This window comes from Sorex araneus, chromosome 11 (assembly GCF_027595985.1).
Source record: "Sorex araneus isolate mSorAra2 chromosome 11, mSorAra2.pri, whole genome shotgun sequence".
NCBI lineage: Eukaryota > Metazoa > Chordata > Mammalia > Eulipotyphla > Soricidae > Sorex > Sorex araneus.
In genome coordinates, this window is record NC_073312.1 from 2,990,004 (window position 1) to 3,009,416 (window position 19,413).

The 19,413-nt window shown below is 66.5% G+C and overlaps 1 protein-coding gene across 3 annotated transcripts in view; it reads right to left on the reverse strand.

Moving 5' to 3' along the window:
* Positions 1-4,384: 4,384 nt before the first annotated feature.
* The window catches only part of DOCK1 (dedicator of cytokinesis 1), a 270,057-nt gene continuing 255,028 nt past the window's right edge, over positions 4,385-19,413 (reverse strand). For all 3 annotated transcript variants that reach the window (XM_055119527.1, XM_055119526.1, XM_055119525.1), the window contains exons 42-52: positions 19,153-19,231; positions 18,097-18,181; positions 17,085-17,171; positions 14,843-15,019; positions 14,178-14,261; positions 12,204-12,341; positions 10,600-10,745; positions 9,645-9,843; positions 8,165-8,318; positions 6,549-6,700; positions 4,385-5,398 (exon numbers count right to left, since the gene is read on the reverse strand). In XM_055119527.1, the coding sequence (XP_054975502.1) occupies positions 5,303-5,398; positions 6,549-6,700; positions 8,165-8,318; positions 9,645-9,843; positions 10,600-10,745; positions 12,204-12,341; positions 14,178-14,261; positions 14,843-15,019; positions 17,085-17,171; positions 18,097-18,181; positions 19,153-19,231 (1,397 nt within the window). In that variant the 3' untranslated portion in view covers positions 4,385-5,302. The remainder of the gene's footprint in view (positions 5,399-6,548; positions 6,701-8,164; positions 8,319-9,644; positions 9,844-10,599; positions 10,746-12,203; positions 12,342-14,177; positions 14,262-14,842; positions 15,020-17,084; positions 17,172-18,096; positions 18,182-19,152; positions 19,232-19,413) is intronic.

Below are 19,413 nucleotides of genomic sequence, written 5' to 3' on the forward strand. Positions count from 1 at the left end.
CCTCTCTGCGCCGGGGCGGCAGGACCCTGAGCCATGAGCGGCCCCAGCCTGCAGTGTGGGGTCTCCGCAGGAAGTCCTCCCCTGGTTCTGAGAGAGCCCTGGTGGGGGGCAGCGTGGGGGGTTGCCCCGGGAGACCGAGGGAGGAGGCGACCAGACCAGGGCCCCTTTCTCAGCCACGTGGTTGGTCGGAGCCACTCGCAGCCGGGAAGCTTCTCAGGGAGCAGAGAAACGAGCCTCCCTGCCCCAGGACCGTTCCGCGGATGTTTCTGGGGATCAGGACTGATGGTCCTTCCCACCACGAGCCACGTCGCCTCTCCAAGTCTGCGTTTCACGGGAAGAAGCCCCACCCGGGTCCTGAAAGCCCCCCGACCGGCCGTGCTCCCGCGGAGAACCCCCAAGCCCGGAGGAGCTTAAAAATAGCCCCGCTGCTCGCAGGTGAGCGCCTCCTTGGGCTGAGTGGCCTCCTCGGCTGTGAGCGTGCACGCCTGATGCTAAGTGAACTGTAACAAGCGGTCTGAAATAGCAGCCGCGTTCCTGCTAATTCCGAAACCTCGCCCGCTCTCGAGCGCCCAGCTGGCGGCACAGCTCCCGGGTCGGCCGCCCGCGGCCCAGGCTCTGCTCTGCGGCCACGGCCGGGGTCTCCTCGGGAGTCACGGGCCAGGGGGCAAGCCCGGTGGGCTCCTCCGGGGGCACCGCTGTGGTCCACGCTGTGGGAATGTCCCGTCTCTCATCGAGGCTTCAGTGGACCCACTGAGGTCTGGGTTCCGGATCCCCCTCCCGCTCAAGGATCTTAATCTGCGACTGTCCCTTTATCCTGACACTCCGTCATCAGAGTCAGTGCCTGTGGCCTGCCACGCCTCCCCTGTGCCCAGCCCTGTCTGCAACCCGGCCGCTTTGGCCCTGTCTTTGCCCCGGCCCTGACTCGGCCAAACATCAGAGGGGCTGGCCCTGCCACGGCCCTTCAGCCCCACAGCCCACCCCGACCTGCACTGCTCCGTCTCCCTCTGCTCCGTGCTCCCTCTGATCCGTGCTCCCTCTGCTCCGTGCTCCCTCTGCTCTGTGCTCCCTCTGCTCTGTGCTCCCTCTGCTCCGTGCTCCTTTTGCTCTGTGCTCCCTCTGCTCCGTGCTCCCTCTGCTCCGTCTCCCTCTGCTCTGTGCTCCCTTGGGCCCGTGCTCCCTCTGCTCCGTGCTCCCTTTGCTCTGTGCTCCCTCTGCTCCGTGCTCCTTTTACTCTGTGCTCCCTTGGGCCCATGCTCCCTTTGTTCTGTGCTCTTTGGTGCTCCCTTTGCTCCATGCTCCCTCTCCTGTACTGTGCTCCCTCTCCCTCTGCTCTGTGCTCCCTCTACTCTGTGCTCCCTCTGCCCCGTGCTCCCTCTGCTCCATGCTTCCTTTGCTCCGTGCTCCCTCTGCTCTGTGCTCCTTTTGCTCTGTGCTCCCTTGTGCCCGTGTTCCCTTTGCTCTGTGCTCCCTCTGCTCCGTGCTCCCTTTGCTCCGTGCTCCCTCTGCTCCGTGCTCCTTTTGCTCTGTGCTCCCTTGGGCCCGTGCTCCCTTTGTTCTGTGCTCTTTGGTGCTCCCTTTGCTCCATGCTCCCTCTCCTGTGCTCCATCTCCCTCTGCTCCGTGCTCCCTTTGTTCTGTGCTTCTTTAATCCACCCTGATCTACCAGGTCGGCCCCCCCCAGACACACACACACACACACACACACAGAGCTGACTGAGAACTACGGCATGTCCTCCCACTGACCTTTCCCAGCTGCCACCAGTGAGACCGCAGATGTCTGACTCAGAAAAGCGGGTTGTTTAAAGTCTCCAACGGACTCTCCGAAGTAGGTCAGAGACCCCAGAGGCATCTCGAAGCAGAACGCCGAGGCTGGAGCCCCTCGCGCTCAGGCTTGGAGAGCACTGTTGAGAGCACCCGCCACCCAGGCAGTGAGTGTAAGCGGCAGAGAGCCAGTGGGGCCCAGCTGGCCGGCCCCTGTCACCAGGCGTCACAGCTCCTGTCCCCTCTCCTTCTGCTGAGGGCACGGAGGAAGCACGGGCAGGCAGGGGTCCAAGGGAAGGCAACACTGCAACACACCAGGACGTGCGGTGGGGGGAAAGAGGAAACGTCTAGGGGCCCGAGAGACTACAGCAAACACAACAGGGCACTTTAAAATAAAGCGAGCCATTTAGAGTAAGGGCAGCCAAGCCTGGTCACCCAGCCCACTGGGAGCGCCTCCTGCGCCCTCAGCCCCCAAACAACAGCCAAACCGGACCCGCTGGTCAGCTCCTGTCTGGTGACAGCTCCACTTGGCCGGGCGCTTCCTCCTATCACGGCAAACTCAGAACCTGGGGGCCTGGCCTTGGCGGCCGGGGAGAGCTCAGGGGGCTGGAGACGGCCTGGGCTCTGTCCCCAGCACAGCCAGGAGGGACCCCGAGTACAGAGCCAGGAGTAGCCCCTGAGCACCACTGGGTGTATCCACGAAGCAAAATGAAACGACACCAGTCTCAGAGTCTGTCGTTTTTCTCTGATCCAAAGCTGGCATTTCCAACGAGGCAGCATTAGCCCAGAGACTAAGGGTATGCTTTTTTAATTTTTCTTTTTGGGTCACATCCGGTGATGCTCAGGGGTTACTCCTGGCTCATGCCCTCAGGAATCACTCCTAGTGGTGCTCGGGGGACCCTATGGGATGCTGGGAATTGAACCTGGGTTGGCTGCATGCAAGGCAAACGCCCTCCCTCCCCACTGTGCTATCGCTCCAGCCCTGACGCTTGTTCTTGAAGAGAAGAAAAGTCCCTCCCTTGTTCGTGCGAGAAGCAGAACTCTGCACCAAGCACCAAGACAGATGCCGCGTGCTAGAGGCTGGCGACATTTCACGCCGGGGCAGGGCTAGGATAAAGGGTCTCTGGGCTCCATGGAAGTCTGAGCTCCCTGGAGGGAATGTTCCAGAAAGGTGGAGGCAGGATGCTCCCAGCTGAGCAAGGCGGTGGTCCTGGGACCCGCACGACCCAGGGTCCCGGCCGTTCTGGACCCCGCCCTATGGAGCAGCTCACGGGCGCACACATGGTGGCGGGGCACGGGCAGGGTTGCCAAGTTCGCTCGTCATCACACCCGCGTTCTGGGACTCGTATCTGCACCCCCCTGTGGCTGGTGGCTGGTGGCAGGCCCTACCCAGGTGGCCGTGGGGGTTACCCAGGGGCCAGAGGGCAAGGCGGGCAGGGGGTGAGCTGGAGCCCAGACGCTGCTCCGGAAAGCAGAGTCAGAAACTGTTTCGGTATTTCGGGTGCTACATTGATGCATCCATTGACACCCAGGAGCTACGTGGCGCCCGGTTCGGGAGGTGTCTGTCGCGTGGCACCCCGCCTTCTACGTGCAAAAGCGGAATGTCTGCCCGGCATGTGCAGACGTTCTCTGTCCCTGTCTTTAGTTCTGCTCTGGGGCCACACCTGGCGACGTTCAGGGCTGATTCCCGAGTCTGCGCTGACGGGACTCCCGGAGGGACTCAGGGGGCCACACGGGTGCGGGGGAGCGAAGTGGGGGCAGCCACGTGCCCTGTCTGCGGGACTCTCTCTCGGGCCCATCGGCCCCCAATGAAAGTGACTGGTGACAGCGTGAGCAGCAGGAGACTCTCAGTCTCTCCCAAGGGCCAGGCCCTCTGAGGGCCTGGGGAAGGCCCGTCTCTAGCGTTTCCGGGGGGGGGCCTCTGTGCGGGGCTAAGGGGAGGCTGTCAGGGGAAGAACAAGGCATCCGGGGCCTAAGCTCGTGGGGTGAACGGACTCGCACTGAGGGTTGCAGGTGTCGGGGAGCCTCTTGATGACAGCCCTGTCCCCCACCCCTGCCCCACGCCAGCCTGGCCTGAGCTGGGGCCAGCAGGAACTTGCTTTAGACGTTGTCGGGAGGTTGTCTTCCCAGGACCAGGGCAGCCCCCAGCCCCCCCCCTTGATTCTTGCCTCCAAACTCCGGAGAAAACTCTGGAGTCTGGGGACCTGCCAGGTGAAATGCCGCCCACTCCAATGCCCCTGACCCGCCCCCCACGCCCTCTCCAGGAGGGATGGAGAGGTGAGAGTCAGCACAAACGGCCGCAGTGGGGAGCCTGGGGTGGGTGACATGAAAGCCTCGGGGAGCCAGGCTGGTCTGCTGGGCCGGAGCACGGGGACAGGAGCCCGTCAGGCACGGTGCTGAGAAGGATGCACATGTGTCTGAGGGTGCACACACGTGTTGAGGGCACACACACGTGTAGGAGGCTGCACACACACGTGTAGGAGGGCACACACATGCACCCATGAGTGTGCACACGGACGTCAGAGGGCGCACACGCGTCAGAGCTCTTCTCCGGAGCAGCATGAACACAGCACCCTGGCTTTCTCCCCCGGAGGCCGAGAGTCACACAGACGCTGTTACGTAAATGTCTTTAAATACCACTTTATTTCTCCATTGTCAACGATTAACTCGGAGCCTACGAGAAGGGCATCATGATTACAGTGAATAAAAAAATAGAGGTGGTAGAATAAAATATCAGGTTATACAAAGTTAGTTCTCGAAATTCATTGTCCACCCACATTTTCAGGACGCTGGCGTTCTGAAAAGAAAAATGACAACAAACACTGGCATGTGTTTCTTTACATTTCCAGCTGTTCCGAGGGAAGGGAGCCCACCGCGGGCCTGCGGCCGGGTCAGGGCGCGGGGAGGCGCGGAGGCGCTCGGGACCATCCTATATACAGACGTCTGTACAGAGCGGGACGGGAGGAACCCCCCAGCCGCGCCGTCCCCCCACTCGAGATCCTCCCACGGGTCCAGTATTCCCGGTGGGCTTCCTCTCCAGACATTAGTAACTGCTCAGTAGCTGGGAAATGGCCCCTGCTCAACGGCCCCCGGGGGCTGGCCGAGGGGACGCCGCCCTGCGGGTGGCCAGGGGGGCGAGGAAGGCGAGCTGGGTGGCCTCGGCTGTCTCCCGCCCCCGCAGCCCTGGGTGAAGGCCTGACCTCGACGCAGGGCGAGTGTCCAGTCCACTGGGCTCTTTGCTGGTGAGTTGTTTGGCACAAAAGGGAAGGGCTCTGGGGCAAGACGTGGGCGCTCTCTGCCGGGACACCGGCCCCCGGCCCCTCGTGACGAACACGCCAGCCCACGCGGGGCCCATCCCCTGCTCCCCGAGCTTGCTGCTGGGCCAGAACCAGCTCGTAAGGGCAGGTGGCTGCAAGGAGGTGGCCCGGCGTGGCCGGTGGCACCAGCGGGAGGACCCGGGGGAGGCTGAAGGAGGCCGGCGCAGGGCAGGGCAGGGCAGGGCAGGGCGGGGCAGGACAGGGGGCGCACGGCCCGGCCCGGCCTCACTGCACGATGCCCGAGTCCACGGACGTCTGCTTGCGCGTCGTCTTTGGCGGGGGAGGTGGCGGTGTTTTGCTGGGCAGTGGCGGTGGCAGATGCTGTGGGCGGAACGGGGGACCTGTGAGTGCGGGGCCACAGAGGGTCCCGCAGGGCGAGCCCGGCACCTCTAGGCTGGCCGTCGGCGGCCGGCAGGCCAGCACAGGGGGCCCAGGCACCCAGGGGACCTGGCCCGGTGACCCTGGAGAAGCCCTGCAGCCTGAGTCCGAGAGGTCAGCGGGGTCGCCCCATGACCCCCCATGGGACCCCGAGGCGGGCCCTGCTCCCCACTGCCGTGCACTGAGGGTGAGGGGTCTCGACGCTTCCTGCAGGAAACACCCCCTGAAGGAACGGGTGGTGCAGTGTCCCCAAACACTGCGACTACACCGGGGGCTGGTGTCTGGCCCGTGGGGACTCAGAACGTTCTGAGAGGCCAAGACTCCGGGGTGAGCCAGAAGTGGGGCCCCGGTGCCTCTGCCGGGCTCTGGGCGCTGCTGCATTTTCCAGTGAGGTCTGGGTGCCCGGCCCCCCACGCGCTCTGGGCACTGGGCCCGCCTGCCCCGACTCCGGCTCCCGGGCCTGGGTGAGGCCCCTCCTGACACACCCTCGACTCTCTGCAGCCCCCCTCCCCCAGCCACCAGTGCTCCGAGGGACCCGGAGGGATGACCTTCGGCCTCGGGGAGGAAGACCCCCGCACTGCCCATTACCCAGAGCCCCCCCTGCACGCCCCTGCACTGCCAGGCCGGAAGAGGGACGAGAACCTGCCAAGGGCATCCCAAGGAAGTCAGCGGCCCGGGGCCCAGGGGCGGCCTGCTCACTGTCCCTCGGGCTCTGCGTGTGGACGGGGCCCCTGTGCGGCCACGGGGAACGGGGATGAGGCCCAGACCCCACTTCATGGCTCTATGAAACACGGGGATCCGTCTCCAGGGCCCCCCCAGCCCCCATCCTCAGAACCCAAGACTGACAGAATCCGGCCAGTAGCCGTCTTGAGACCCAGAAAGGCTTGAAGATCTCAGAAGAATGTTCTGGAACGGCCAACCAGCAGCTGGAGGCGGGGCGTGGGCTTAAATGCTGTTGCCAGCTTCCAGCTAACGCCTGCCTTCTCTGGGAAGAAATCAGAGCCTGCCATCCGGGGGGCTCTGGTCGTGGAGACGCCCCCACCCCCCAAGCCAGCCTGATCCCAGGAAGCTGAGCCCACGGCTCCCCGCTTACCCTCTGGTGCGGTGGGGGGGGCGGGGGCAGGGGCGGGCCCGCCCCGTCGGGGCTGTCCATCACATTCCCGTAGTCGGCCACGCTCCCTTTGAGGGGCAGCGGTGGGGGCACCTCGGCCGCGTCCGCCCCGCTCACGCCGTTCAGCTCCAAGCCTGGAAGACAGAGGGCATCAGACTGGCCCGGGCGCTGGACACGAGCAGGGCTGGCTGGCGGTGGGCCCCGGGCAGGGGAGGCGGGACAGGGCCACAGGTGACAGGCCACACAGGAGGGAGCACCGTGCTCGGGAAGAGAAGGCCACGTCCCGCTGGACCCCACCCTGCCCTCCGCTCCCCTCACGCCCCGAGAGGCGGAAAGGGCTTCATGGGGAAAGGTTTCCCCGGAGAGCCCGCCATCTCCGAGGAGGCCGGGCCGGAGTCAGGGAGGGAGGAGGTCTGAGGGGCAGCGGCGGGCGGTGGCTACTGCGGGGGAGGCGCAGAGCAGAAGTGTCCTTTGGGCCAAGGACACAGGCCAGGCCGGTGATTTGCACCCGCCCCGATTTCCCAGACGTCACGAGGTGCCACTTTCCGCCTCCGCTCCCGGCCGCAGCCTGGGGCCGACTCCCTGCCCCCGGGCACGGGACGTGTCCCCCTCGCACAGCAGCTGTCCAGAGTCTGGCTCACGGCTCCGAGGACTGTACAGGTCACCCCCTGGCACGGCCGCTTTGCCACGCCCCGACTTTCCCGGGTGCACGCGCACCCCCCTTCCAACAGCAGACGGACCCCGGGCGCGTTCCCACCCTGCTCTCGGGGGAAGCGAGCGTGGACACGAATAATCACGCACGCACCGGCCGGTCTCCGGTTCCCTCCGGGGGGGCCTGTGGTGGCAGCGGAACCCCCGCCCATTCCCCTACAGCAGGGAAGGTGCCAGCTCCGACTCGGAGAACAAACCCACCACGTCCCACGCCCCGGCACCGCAGGTGCAAAGGGCCACGCCGTCAGGGGGCTGCAGGCACCGTGTTCTTCCTGGCCTGGGCACAGGAGACGCTGGTTCTGCCAGCACCTGCTTCAGCCGCCACCCCAACCCCTGCAGCGGCCCGGAAAGGTAGGACCCCGGCCAGAACAGGGCTGAGAGGCGGGGCCGGATGGGAAGGGGCGGGGCCAGAACAGGCCAGAGAGGCGGGGCCAGGTGGGGAGGGGCGGGGCCAGAACAGGCTAGAGAGGCGGGACTAGGTGGGGGTCGGGGTCAGAGCAGGCCTGAGAGGCGGGGCCAGGTGAGGAGGGGCAGGGCCAGTACAGGCCTGAGAGGCAAGGCCAAGTGAGGAGGGGCGGGGCCAGAGCAGGCCTGAGAGGCGGGGCCAGGTGAGGAGGGGTGGGGCCAGAGCAGACCTCACGGGCGGGGCCAGGTGAGGAGGGGTGGGGCCAGAGCAGATCTCAGGGGCGGGGCCAAGTGAGGAGGGGCGGGGCCAGGTGAGGAGGGGAGGGGCTAGAGCAGGCATGAGAGGTGGGGCCAAGTGAGGAGGGGCGGGGCCAGGGCAGACCTCAGGGGCGGGGCCAGGTGAGGAGGGGCGGGGCCAGTACAGGCCTCAGAGGCGGGGCCAGGAGAGCAGCACCGGGAGCGCTGGGCAGAATCCCACTTACTGGACTGCAGACTGAAGCTGAGCTTGGCCCTGGGCGTGACTGGAGGGGGCGTCTGCTGCGAGGTTGGCGACGATGGGGACACTGAGAAGCGCCTCTCGCTCCCGATGACGTTGATCACTTGGCTCTTGGGTCTCTGGGGCCGCAGGGGGCTTATCTAGGGGGGCGAGCAGGCAGCGTTAGGGCTGTGGTCAGCTTCCCTGAGCTGACTGGTCCCCGGGACGCTGAAGTGACCTAGGGCGGGACTGGGTCTCTGCTGAGGAGGCCCTTAGCTGTCCCTAGGGAAAGGGGCACCAGGGCCGGGGCGGGTGCAGTGGGACAGCGTCGGCAGAGAAGGCACCTCCACTCGGGCACCTGTGCCCGCAGCAGCCCTTCCCGGCAGCCCGGGCACGCATCTCCCAGGCCTCGCACATCTGACAGCTGCATCTCCTGAGGCCCTGGGTGGGGGGACCCACTCTCCTCTCCCCAAGCCCTGCAGGCCCAATCATCCCCTGAGGCCCCTTCAAGCTCAGTGGTCTCTCTCGAGGCCCTGCAGGCCACCTCCTCTCCCGAGGCCAGGCACGTGCCAGCTCTCCCACCCAAGCCCCCCCACGCTGGGTCTGGGCTCAGCCCAGCATCCTGAGGTGAGCATCAGGCCCAGAGGCACCTGAGCACCAAGAGGGCTCATGATGTTGGGTCCCTGGTCCCAGTGGGCAGGGCCGCAGAGGGAGGGGGGTCCTCTGTGTACCCTCCGTGTTGGTGTTGGGAGCTGCGGCAGGTGGGAGCCAGGTGCCTGGCAGGGAAGTGCCCTTTGGTAAATGCGGTGGTTGTGGATCACAAGTTCCTAGCAGTGGCTGTGCTTCCTTGTTTGACCTAGGGGGCGGGGGTTGGGGTCTTGGAAGCATCAGCCCTTCCTCCCCCGCCCCTCGGCCTGGACTCCAGGGGACCGTGGGGTCTCCGAAGCTGGAGCGGAATACTTTCCTGTTCAGATATCAGCCAACGCCTGCCCCCACCCCCCCACCGGAAATCCCTCAGATTTCCACCAGATTCCACCATCAGGCCCCTTGAATGAACGCGGCTCCTTGGGACCCGTTTATAATGTCAGCCAACCGGTGCGTGTCACACTAAGTCTCTGAAAATCCTTCTGAGGGCCGGCCCGGAGATTTCAACACGCGGCAGCTGGGATGTGGGGGTCCCGGGGAAGCGGGCAGACCGGGCGGAAGGGGCTTCCCCACGGGCTGAGCAGGTCTGAATCCTCGGCAGGACCCGGGTGAGGGTGGGTAGGACCCGGTGCTCGCGGGTCTTTTTTCCGAGGCGTTGGCGTGTCAGGACACAGGCCCAGGGGGCTGCCGCTGACCGCCCGCTGCTGACCGCCCGCCGCCCGTGCCTTCCGGCGGAGGTGCCAGCCAGTGCAGGGTGCTCCCGGGACACGCAGCTGCACGATGTCTCCAACATGCAGGGGCGACGCCCAGCTCCTGCCCCCCACCCCCGCGGCCACAATCACCGTTTCTGAGAGGATCACGGCCTCGGACTGCGGCGTGGGGCTGTCGGCCGCCTTGAGGTCCTTGTCCAGCAGCTCCTGGTGCTTGCTGTTCCTCTTCTCCTTCTTCTTGTCCTTCTTGTCCTTCTCGGGCTCGTCCTTGTCCAGCTTGTCCTGGGACCGGGAGTGCATCTTCTTGGGCAGGAGCGGCTCCAGGGCGAACCTGAGGGGACACGCCTTCAGCAGGGGCCTCCCCGGGGGGCGCAGGCGTCTCCCCCAAGTGGGCGAGCGGGGCCACTGGGTTCCGGCACTCAGTTTGGGCTCGGGGCCACAGTGGGTGCTCAATGCCGCCTCCTGGTTCCGTGCTCAGCAGTTGCCCCCCGGTGGGGCTCTGGGAGACCCCCGGAGTGGCGGGGACGGAACAGGGCTGGCGGGTGCAGGACAAGCTTCTTCCCTGCGCCGGCCCCTAACCACTGGTCACCCTTTGACCTTGTGCTGGGGACCAGAAGCAGGAAGTCTGTGGCGGCCTGGCCATGTCGTGTCCTCCTTCCTCGCCCCCGAGACGGAGGGTGCCCTCGGGCCAGCGCCACTGTACAAGGGGCCTGGGCCCCCTGGGGCCAAACTCCCACGGGAACTGCCCCTTCGCGGCCACAGTAGGGACACGAAGTCAGCTGAGCACTAGGTGGGGAGTCTGGGCTGGGGGGTGGGGAGCCTCCGATTCGGACACTTTAGATTTTAAAGGCCCCGGGGGGCAGAGCACTAAGGCGGGTCAAACACTTGCCTTGCACACAGTCCACCCCGTGTGACCCCGACAGCACTGGGAGGTCACCTGAGTCCCCACAGGATCGAGCCCTGAGCCCCGAGCACTGCCGAGTGGGGCCCAAGCCTGGTCCTCCACCAAGGAAAGGTCATGTCAGGTGTGCCCAGCGGTCAGGGCCGGGCAGCGCCAGCAACCCTCCCCCGCGCAGAGTCCGCTCACCCGTCGGAGCCGGGCCTGGACGGAGTGCTGTCCGAGGACAGCGACGAGACGGAGGCCACCGACAGCGGCCGGGACGAGGACGGCATGGTGAAGGAGCGGACCATGGAGTGCGGGCGGCTGCCCCGGCGGTCGTCCAGGCAGGACGGCTGTGGAGGGCGGGCGGGGACAGTCGGTGGGGGGCGGGTGCATGCGCGCGGCACTGTCCCCGGGCCCGGGTGTCCCCTGCGAGGGACGCCACTACTCCCCCTCAGGGCCTGGTCTCCCGCCTGGCCTGGGCGTACCAGCCGGCCCCTCCCGGTTTGCAAAGTGACTTTCCGGGGTTTCTTCCCAAGCGCAGACGGCGGCCCTCTGCCCAACCGCTGTCCTGCAGCTCGGGCCCGCCAGTCACGCGCCCAGCGTGCACACACCCCCCTCCGTCCTGCCCTCCTGGGCCCGGGCACTGACCTCGGCCCTGGGAGGCCCAAATGGGCCCGGCCCGGCACAGCGCAGGGACAGCACCTGGCCGGGCACGGCCTTCTGGCTTGCGGCTCACACCGAGTGCTGGTGTGTGTGTGCGAGGTGTGTATTGAGAGCAGGTGTGTATGTGTACGGAGTGCGTGTGTGGGGCATGTGTGTATGTGTACGGAGTGCGTGTGTGGGGCATGTGTGTGAGGTGTGTACGGAGTGCGTGTGTGGGGCATGTGTGTGAGGTGTGTACGGAGTGCATGTGTGGGGTATGTGTATGATGTGTGTGGTGCATATATGAGGCATGTGTGTGGTGCCAGTGTATGTGAGGTGTGTGTGAATGGAGTGTGTATGGGGTGTATGTGTATAGGGTGTGTGCATATGAAGCATATGTGTAGGGGGGTGTATGTGTGGAGTGTATGTGTATGGGGGGGTGTGGTGTGCACATGAAGCGTGTGTGTGTGTGTGTGTGTGTGTATGGAGTGTATGTGTATGGGGGTGTGTGTGGGGGGCGTGTATGCGTGTGAGATGTGTGATGTGTGTGGAGCGAGTGTGAGGAGCGTGTATAGGGTGTATGTGTATAGGGTGTGTGCATATGAAGCATATGTGTGGGGGGGTGTATGTGTGGAGTGTATGTGTATGGGGTGTGTGTGGTGTGCACATGAAGCCTGTGTGTGTGTGTGTGTGTGTATGGAGTGTATGTATATGGGGTGTGTGTGGTGTGCATATGAAGGGGTGTGTGTGTGTGTGTGTGTGTGTGTATGGAGTGTATGTGTATGGGGTGTGTGTGGTGTGCATATGAAGGTGTGTGTGTGTGTATGTGTGTGTGTGTGTGGAGTGTATGTGTATGGGGTGTGTGTGGTGTGCACATGAAGCCTGTGTGTGTGTGTGTGTGTGTGTGTGTGTGTGTATGGAGTGTATGTGTATGGGGTGTGTGTGGTGTGCATATGAAGCGAGTGTGTGTGTATGTGTGTGTGTGTGTATGGAGTGTATGTATATGGGGAGTGTGTGTGGGGGGCGTGTATGCGTGTGACACGTGTGACGCGTGTGGAGCGTGTGTGAGGAGTGTGTGTGGGCGTGCATGCTGGGTGCTGACAGGCAGGCCGTGTCCCTCGGGCTCCCCCAGGTGGGCTCCGGGCGAGGGTCCGGGCGCGGCTCACCAGGGTGCGCACGCCGTACTGCTTCTCCACCTTCTCCCTGAGCAGCCGGAAGCAGGTCTCCATGCGCTCGTGGAAGGGCCGCAGTGCCTCCGTGACCTTGTCCCCGTGGATGCGGATGCCCTCGGCCAGGAGCGGGATCTGAAAGACACGGCGGGGGGGGGGGGCACGTGCTCAGACAGTCACAGAGGAGCCCCCGCCGGGTGCCCTCACAGGCTGCTTGGCCGAGGCCCCCAGACGGCCCCTGAGGTCTCGGTGCTCGGGATTCCTCTGGGTGAGCCCAGGCGCGGCTGACCAGGTCAGTCCCACGGACGGGAGCTGCTCGCACGCCCAGGGCCAGCCATGCTCAGAGCCGGTCCAGAGGCCCCCGGGCCAAGGGGCCCACCGGGGCAGCCGGGACCCGCCGCTAGGTCCGGAGGGACGTGCTTAGGGGAGAAGGAACCGGGGGACTCTTCCTCCACGCTCAGGTGCTCATCTCTGCAGACACGCGGGGGCTGACCTTTAGGACCCCAGGCACATGTTTTCACGCCCCGTCTCGTGCCGTGGTGAGTGCGGGTGGGGGTTGAGGCCCCGGGGGAGACTCCTGCCCGCCCCCTGCAGCACCCCCAGCTCAGACGGGGTCCACAAACCCTCTTCCATGCAATCAAGCCAAGAGGCTTCCTCTTAATAATTGATAATTAAATCAAAGTACTGATTAAAGCCAGACTTCTCTAATACGACCGCACGCCCATCCAAACGAGCTGATTTATTAATGAGGATAATGAGCCTGCAATTGAATTTCATGTGAGCACATCCAAGAGATGTCATCCGGCTGCTCCACAGACAGCCCGGCTCAACCCAGCCCACAGCCCGGGGACGAGCAGACCCCCCCGCCCCCGGCTGACCCTGCACACAGCGCCCCCGGCTGACCCTGCACACAGCGCCCCCGGTACCGACATGCACGCCAGGCGCTCCTTCCACTGGGCCGTGCTAGTGAGATCGGGCCGGAACATTCCCGCGCTCATGGCATCTGCCCTGGGCTTCAGGGCACGGGACCACCCCTCTCAGAACCACCCGCAGGGGTCCATCAAGACCCCGAAACATCGGCAAATGAAAGCAAAATCGCAGTGAGTTCTGGACTCGAGTCCAGGCCCTTCTTTGACTCAGTGTGACTGCTGGCCAGCGGCGTCTTTCGCCCCCTTGCCCGAGGACCCCTTTAATGGAGTCATCAGGGGTGCCGACACGGTGCCGACATCGGGCGCCCTCCAGGGAACAAATTATTTTCCCCAGTAGGTAGGACTAGGAACTCTTAAAATCCAATTTTCTGTAAAGCTTACAGGGGAAAAATATCGATCCCGAGTCCGCAGCTGCGACCGGCTCCTGTGGTGCTGGGCCACGGGGTCGGGCTGACTCGGGGCCCCGTGGCTCCCTCGGGGGTCCCCGTGGAGCCACCCAGTCAGGGCAGCGCCTGCAGACTCCAGCCTGGCCGCCCGCCCGCACCCGGAACTCCCCACACGGCCCAGCTGAGGCGCGCGGGCGCCAGGGAGACGGGCAGGCACAGACTGACAGCCCTGCGGCAACCACGCTCCGGACGGCGCCTACACAACAAACAGCCCCCGACGGGCGCGCCCGGAGGATGCGAGAAGCCAGCACTGCAGACGGAGAGCGGCCAGGGCCTCACGGCCACCTTGGGGCCGACACCGAGGAGGCAGGCACAGGGGCCCCAGCGAGCCTGACCGCCGGGCGTGTGCGGAGCAGACGAAGCCAAAGCCCATGCGAGCCCGAGGGTCCAGGATGGCCCACGGCGAGGCCAGCGCACACGTCCACACGGGGAGAAGGGGCGTGAGGGCTGAGGGGCCGGGGCTGCGGTGGGAGCAGAGCATGGGGGGGGCGCGTGGCAGAGCCCAGGCCCCTGAGCTGGGTCCGTCGCTGTGCACTGGCCGCTTCAGCAGGACCATCGGCCCCGAGGCTGGCCTGTGTGTCTGGGCGGACACTTACCTGCCAGGCGATCAGGTCCTTGAGCTTCTCGATGTTCTCGAGGGCGTCGGGGTGCTCCTGCAGGTAGTGCTCCGTGAAGAAGGCCTGGGGGGACAGGCGGCACTCAGGACCGGCTCCCCGCGAAGCAGCCCCCAACCACCACGCACCCGGCACAGAACGCGGCAACAGGAATGAAGGGTGGTGACAAGGGCGGGGTCCGGGGGACTGGCCATGCGTGGGGGACAGCTGCAGCTGCATCCGCCCGCTCCTGCCTCACCTGAGGGAGGGGCCCCAGGGGCACCCGAGGGCTGACGGGGGAGTGAGGGCCCTGCCCGGCCCGGCACAGACCCAGTGTCGGGGTGTGGCCCCGGAGGCCGGCGGTGCTGCCCCGGCCGGCAGAGCCCAGCACTGAGCAGGTGAGGCCACCTGTGCCCCACCTGCACGGCCCACCTGCACGGCCCACCTGTGCCCCACCTGCACCCGCGCGGCCCAGTTCTCTGAGGCTCTCGACTTTCTGTTTTAAACTGGGGTGCTGGGACTCGAACCCAGGGCTCCACTGCTGAGCTACAGCCCCAGCCCTCGCCCAGGCCTCCGGGGTCCGGGGCATCAGGGCGCGTCTCCAGAGCGGGTGGAGGGGCGGGTCTGTGCGGGACGGGGGGCAGGGGAGGGCGGGCGGGGGCACGTGCCTTCTCGTAGTTGGCGAAGCCGCCCATGACGGCGGGGTCCACGATGCCGTTGAGCAGCATGGAGAGGGGGTTGATGGGGAGGCTGGGGTCCCCCAGGTGCTGCTGCACCATGCTCTTCAGCTTGTCGTTGGTCAGCTGCATGGTCTCGATGGCGTTCTGCAGGGGGCTGACCTCCACCTGCGGGCGGCAGGGCACGCGGTGGGCGCGGGATGCCCCTCCCTGCCCCATCACGCGGACACGCCACACCCCACACGTGTGTCCCCTCGTGTGGCCCCAAATGGGGGACACGCGGGGACAAGCGGCCCCAAGTGCACACACGTGTGCGGGCTGAGCCTGGCCCCGAATGCACACGCGTGTGCAGGCTGAGCCTGGCCCTGAATGCACACGCGTGTGCGGGCTGAGCCTGGCCCCGAGTGCACATGCGTGTGCGGGCTGAGCCTGGCCCCGAGTGCACACGCGTGTGTGGGCTGAGCCCGGGAGTCTGTCCCCAAACCAGGGCTTGCTCCCGCCTTCCTTACGGAGGGTGGAGACCAGAGGGGCCCGGGACCCCCGCTTCAGTGGCCAGTGGGTTAGCTGAGCCCCGAGCACCGTCTGGACATGGGGAGGAGGGACAGCCCCCTGGGGCGTGTGGCCAGGGCCCCAGGGCAGACCGGCCTGTTACTGGCCCTGGGCCCCCAGCTTCCCCGCCATGCCCCTCACACAGTGCTCTTTCTCTCCGTCCCCAGCACTGCTCTCCGGCTGGGCCCTCAGGGGCCACGAACACGGGGCCGGGTCAGAAACTGCAGCAGGGCCGGAGACGGCACAGCGGGAGGGCGCCGGCCTCGCAGGTGGCTGGCGGGTTCCGTCCCCGGCACCCATGGGGGCCCCCGAGCAGCGCCAGGAGGGAGCCCTGAGCACAGAGCCGGGAGAACCCCTGAGCACCACCAGGTGAGGCCCCAAACTAACAACAAGAAACACAGCAAACCCCTTCCCGCCAGGCCGGGCCCTGACAGACGCAGGGTGTGGGCGTGGGCGGGCCCCGCAGCCGCCCCTTCCACCCGCCCAGAGCCCGGGCGCCCCGGGACCCACGGGCTGGAGGCAGTGAGCACTGTGGGCACAGAGTCCTGGCATGCGCGGGGTCTCACGGCCCGGAGCCCCTCTGTGGCCTCGGCTAGAGACTGGAGGCCGCCTGCACCCCCGAGGGGCCCGAGCCCGTACCGGGGACCACGGCCGTGCACGGCCCCTCCAGGAGGATGCTGCCTCGTCTGTGGAAGCGACTGTGGTCCAAGACCCCAGGGCCCGTGCAGGGGAGGGGACGTTTGCGCCCGGAAGCATGCAGGGGGCGGGATTTGGGGCTGTCCGGGAGACGTGGCCGGGCAGCTGGTCAGGGCCGGAGGCCACTCAAGTGCCTCCTAAGCCCGAGGCTCCGGGTTCCATCCTGGCACCCCTGATGCCCCCACGGCAACTGCAGCCACTGTGGACGGCACCCCTCACGGGCTGGGGCTGTCCCATCTGTCCCCACGCCCATCTCCCCGCCCGGCTGACCTACGGGAGGAGGCTCGGGGCCTGCTCACAGCCGGACACTCTCCTCCTGCTCCTCCCCCACCCACCCGAGCCCTCCAGGTGGGCCCGCAAGCCCCCCTGCCCTGGTCAGCCTCAGGGGCAGCCGCAGAGCACAGCCCAGGGGAGCGGCCAGTCCCGGGCTCTGGGGCCAGGGAGGGGACAGCATGGGTGTCCCCTGGGGGGGTGTGGCCGAGCCAGGCTGGCAAGGCGGGGTGTCAGGAGTCCCCGGGAACCCGGCCCAGAGGGAGGGGACAGGGCAGGGGCTGCCAGAGTCCCGCCAGCCTCGTGGGCCCGCACGGGTGCCCCCGCGCCTTGTTCCGGAAGAATCTGGCCCAGCCCGGCCCCGCCCCCGCCTGCCAGCAGTGGGGCTGAGACACCGTCCTGCCGTCCCGTCTTCCGGCTCACCGGCGAGGGGGATCGTCTCAAGCTATTTTTACTTGGCTTGAACAAGTGTTATTAATCAAGTTGTTTGTCATGTAAATGGAAATAAAGCCATCAGGGAGAAAAGATCTGGAAAGGGGGATGCAAATTGGAACGTGTCTAAACTTTTCACTCGCGGACAGAAAGAGCAGCTGAGGCAGGCCGGGCTGGGTCCCGGGGCCGGGCCGGGAAGGAGGGTTCTGGCCTGGACCGGGTCAGAACCCGGGCACGGGGCACTGGGGTCAGAAGGCCGGCGGCGGGGTTGGGGGGGGGTCCTCACCATGAAAACCGATTTGACTTCAAACCACCTCAGGATGCCGGGGAGCTTGTACGCGGTGGTGTAGACCGTCCTCTCCAGCCACATGTTCTGCAGAGGGAGACCCGTCAGCGGGCAAGGCCGTCCCGGGGGGCCCTGGTGGGCAGGCCCCAACTCTGGGTCCGCGAGGAGCCGCCCGCAGACCACCCGGGCTGTCTCGTGCCCCCCCACTCCCGCCACTCGGCGGGGGAAGAAACCGCACTCGGGTTGGGCGTGGCTTGGAGCAGAGCTTCCCGGCCGGCTGCTCCCCCACACCCGCGCCCCCCGCGTGAGCACGTGCAGTGACAATAACCGGCTTCACCGCGCTCAGACGCCGGCAGGCCGGGCGCCGGTTCAGCTCAGGGTCTCCATGAGAAAAAAAGCGGGGCAAAGGGAAACAGCCACCTCCCCGCAGAGGGTTCGAGTGGCGCCACGCTGCTCGCGGTGGGGACAGATAGCGGGATGGAGCTGGCCTTGCACGCCGTCACCCGGGGTTGGTCCCCGGCACACCCCAGGGCCCCCAGCCCCGTCAGAAGGACGCTCTGAGCACTGTTTGGGGTGCTCCCCCACCAAAAAAAAAATTACAAGCCCCAAATGAACTCCTGAGCACTAACTAGCACATGCAAATCTCTCTTGAAGGATCGTTCCGGAAACTGTCCTTTCAGACGCCACACCCCACGCCGGGCCTGTCCCCAGCCATCCTTGCTTTCCAGCTCTCTCTCCTGCGGGGCTCCCCCAGCCAGCTCAGGGGGGCTCGGGATGCCCCCTGCGAGCAACCGGGCTGGAGGGGTCACTGCCGGGCCCTCAGGGATCCCACAGTGCTTGGGGCCCTACGTGGGGGAAACTGAGGCCCAGGGTGGAGCCCGGGGCCTCACCCCTGCCAGGGACATACTCCAGCCCACTGCCCGCCTCTGAGGGGCTCGGGAGCCCTGTGGCCTGGGCGTGGAAGGGGTGCCCAGGGTTTTACGGGGTGGGGGGGGGCAGGGGTGGTTTTTACCGCAAATTCGTTGTCCGGGTTTTTCTCCCCCTTGCGGATTGGCCGGGAATATTCAAAGCGCTGGACCTCATTCACCCTGTAGAAACTAAAGCGACAGGACTCAGACGTCTGACCCGGAAGCGGTCCATCTGCTCCGAGCCCAGGGCTGACCTCCCAGGGGGTCACGCACCCTGCCGGGTGCCCCCTGGCCTGCAGGGGTGCCTTGGGGGCGAGAGTGCCCGAAAGCCTCGGGGGAGAGGCTGGCAGGGGGCCACACACAGGAGCACCCCCTCCCGTGTCTGCAAACACCTGGGGTGCGGGACGCTGAGGGGAAGGGGAGGGAAGGCGAAACGGCTGCGGCTGGTTCCCCTGTCCCACAGCCGCCCACGGTCCTTCCGCTCAGCTGGGAGAAGCTCCGGGCACAGGCGCTCTGTCCTCCCTGGGGGGGGGGAAGTGACCCCACCGTGCTCCCCGCCCCCTCCCTCGGGGGAGAGTGTCCCCACCGTGTTCCCCGCCCCCTCCCTCGGGGGAGAGTGACCCCACCGTGCTCCCGCCCCCTCCCTCGGGGGGGGGAGAGTGACCCCATCATGCTCCCCGCCCCCTCCCTCGGGGGGGGGAGAGTGACCCCACCGTGCTCCCGCCCCCTCCCTCGGGGGAGAGTGACCCCACCGTGCTCCCCGCCCCCTCTCTCGGGGGAGAGTGACCCCACCGTGCTCCCCGCCCCCTCTCTCGGGGGAGAGTGTCCCGACTTCCGAGGGTTCCCTCCCGCCTCCCGCACGCTGCTCCCTGGGGCACCGTCAGGAGCGTGTCCAGCAGGGGGGACCCTGCAGGCGGGCAGAGGAGGAGGACGGCTCCGTGGTGGCCGACGGCTCTCAGACCACCTCTGCTCCCCGCCCTGCTCAGAGCCGCGTGGCAGGGAGGGTGGGGCCTTTCGTCCTGCTCCCCGCTGCCCTACAGAGTGACCAGGCCTAGAACCCGGGTCCAGCCGAGCCCTGGGGAGGGCTGCCACCGGGAAAAGGAGGGCATTCTCCGCGCGTCCTTCCTTCCTGCCCCGCCCCGTCCGGGGCCAGGGCTTACCTGAGGATCTGCTCGGACACGGGCCGGTGGAACTTGGGCGGCAAGTCGAGTTTGGGCTTCACGGTGAAGCACTGGATGTCTGGGTGGACGAGGTTAAGGAGGGTCTGCGGCCCCCAGAACACGCCCTCCACGGGGAGCCTGTGCCCGGCAGCCCCCTCCCAGCCGCTGGACACGCGCTGGCCCCGTCCCCCAGCTGTCTGGGCACACGCTGGCCCCCACCCCGCACCCCTGGAGGGACGCTCAGGCCTGTCCCTGTCCCTG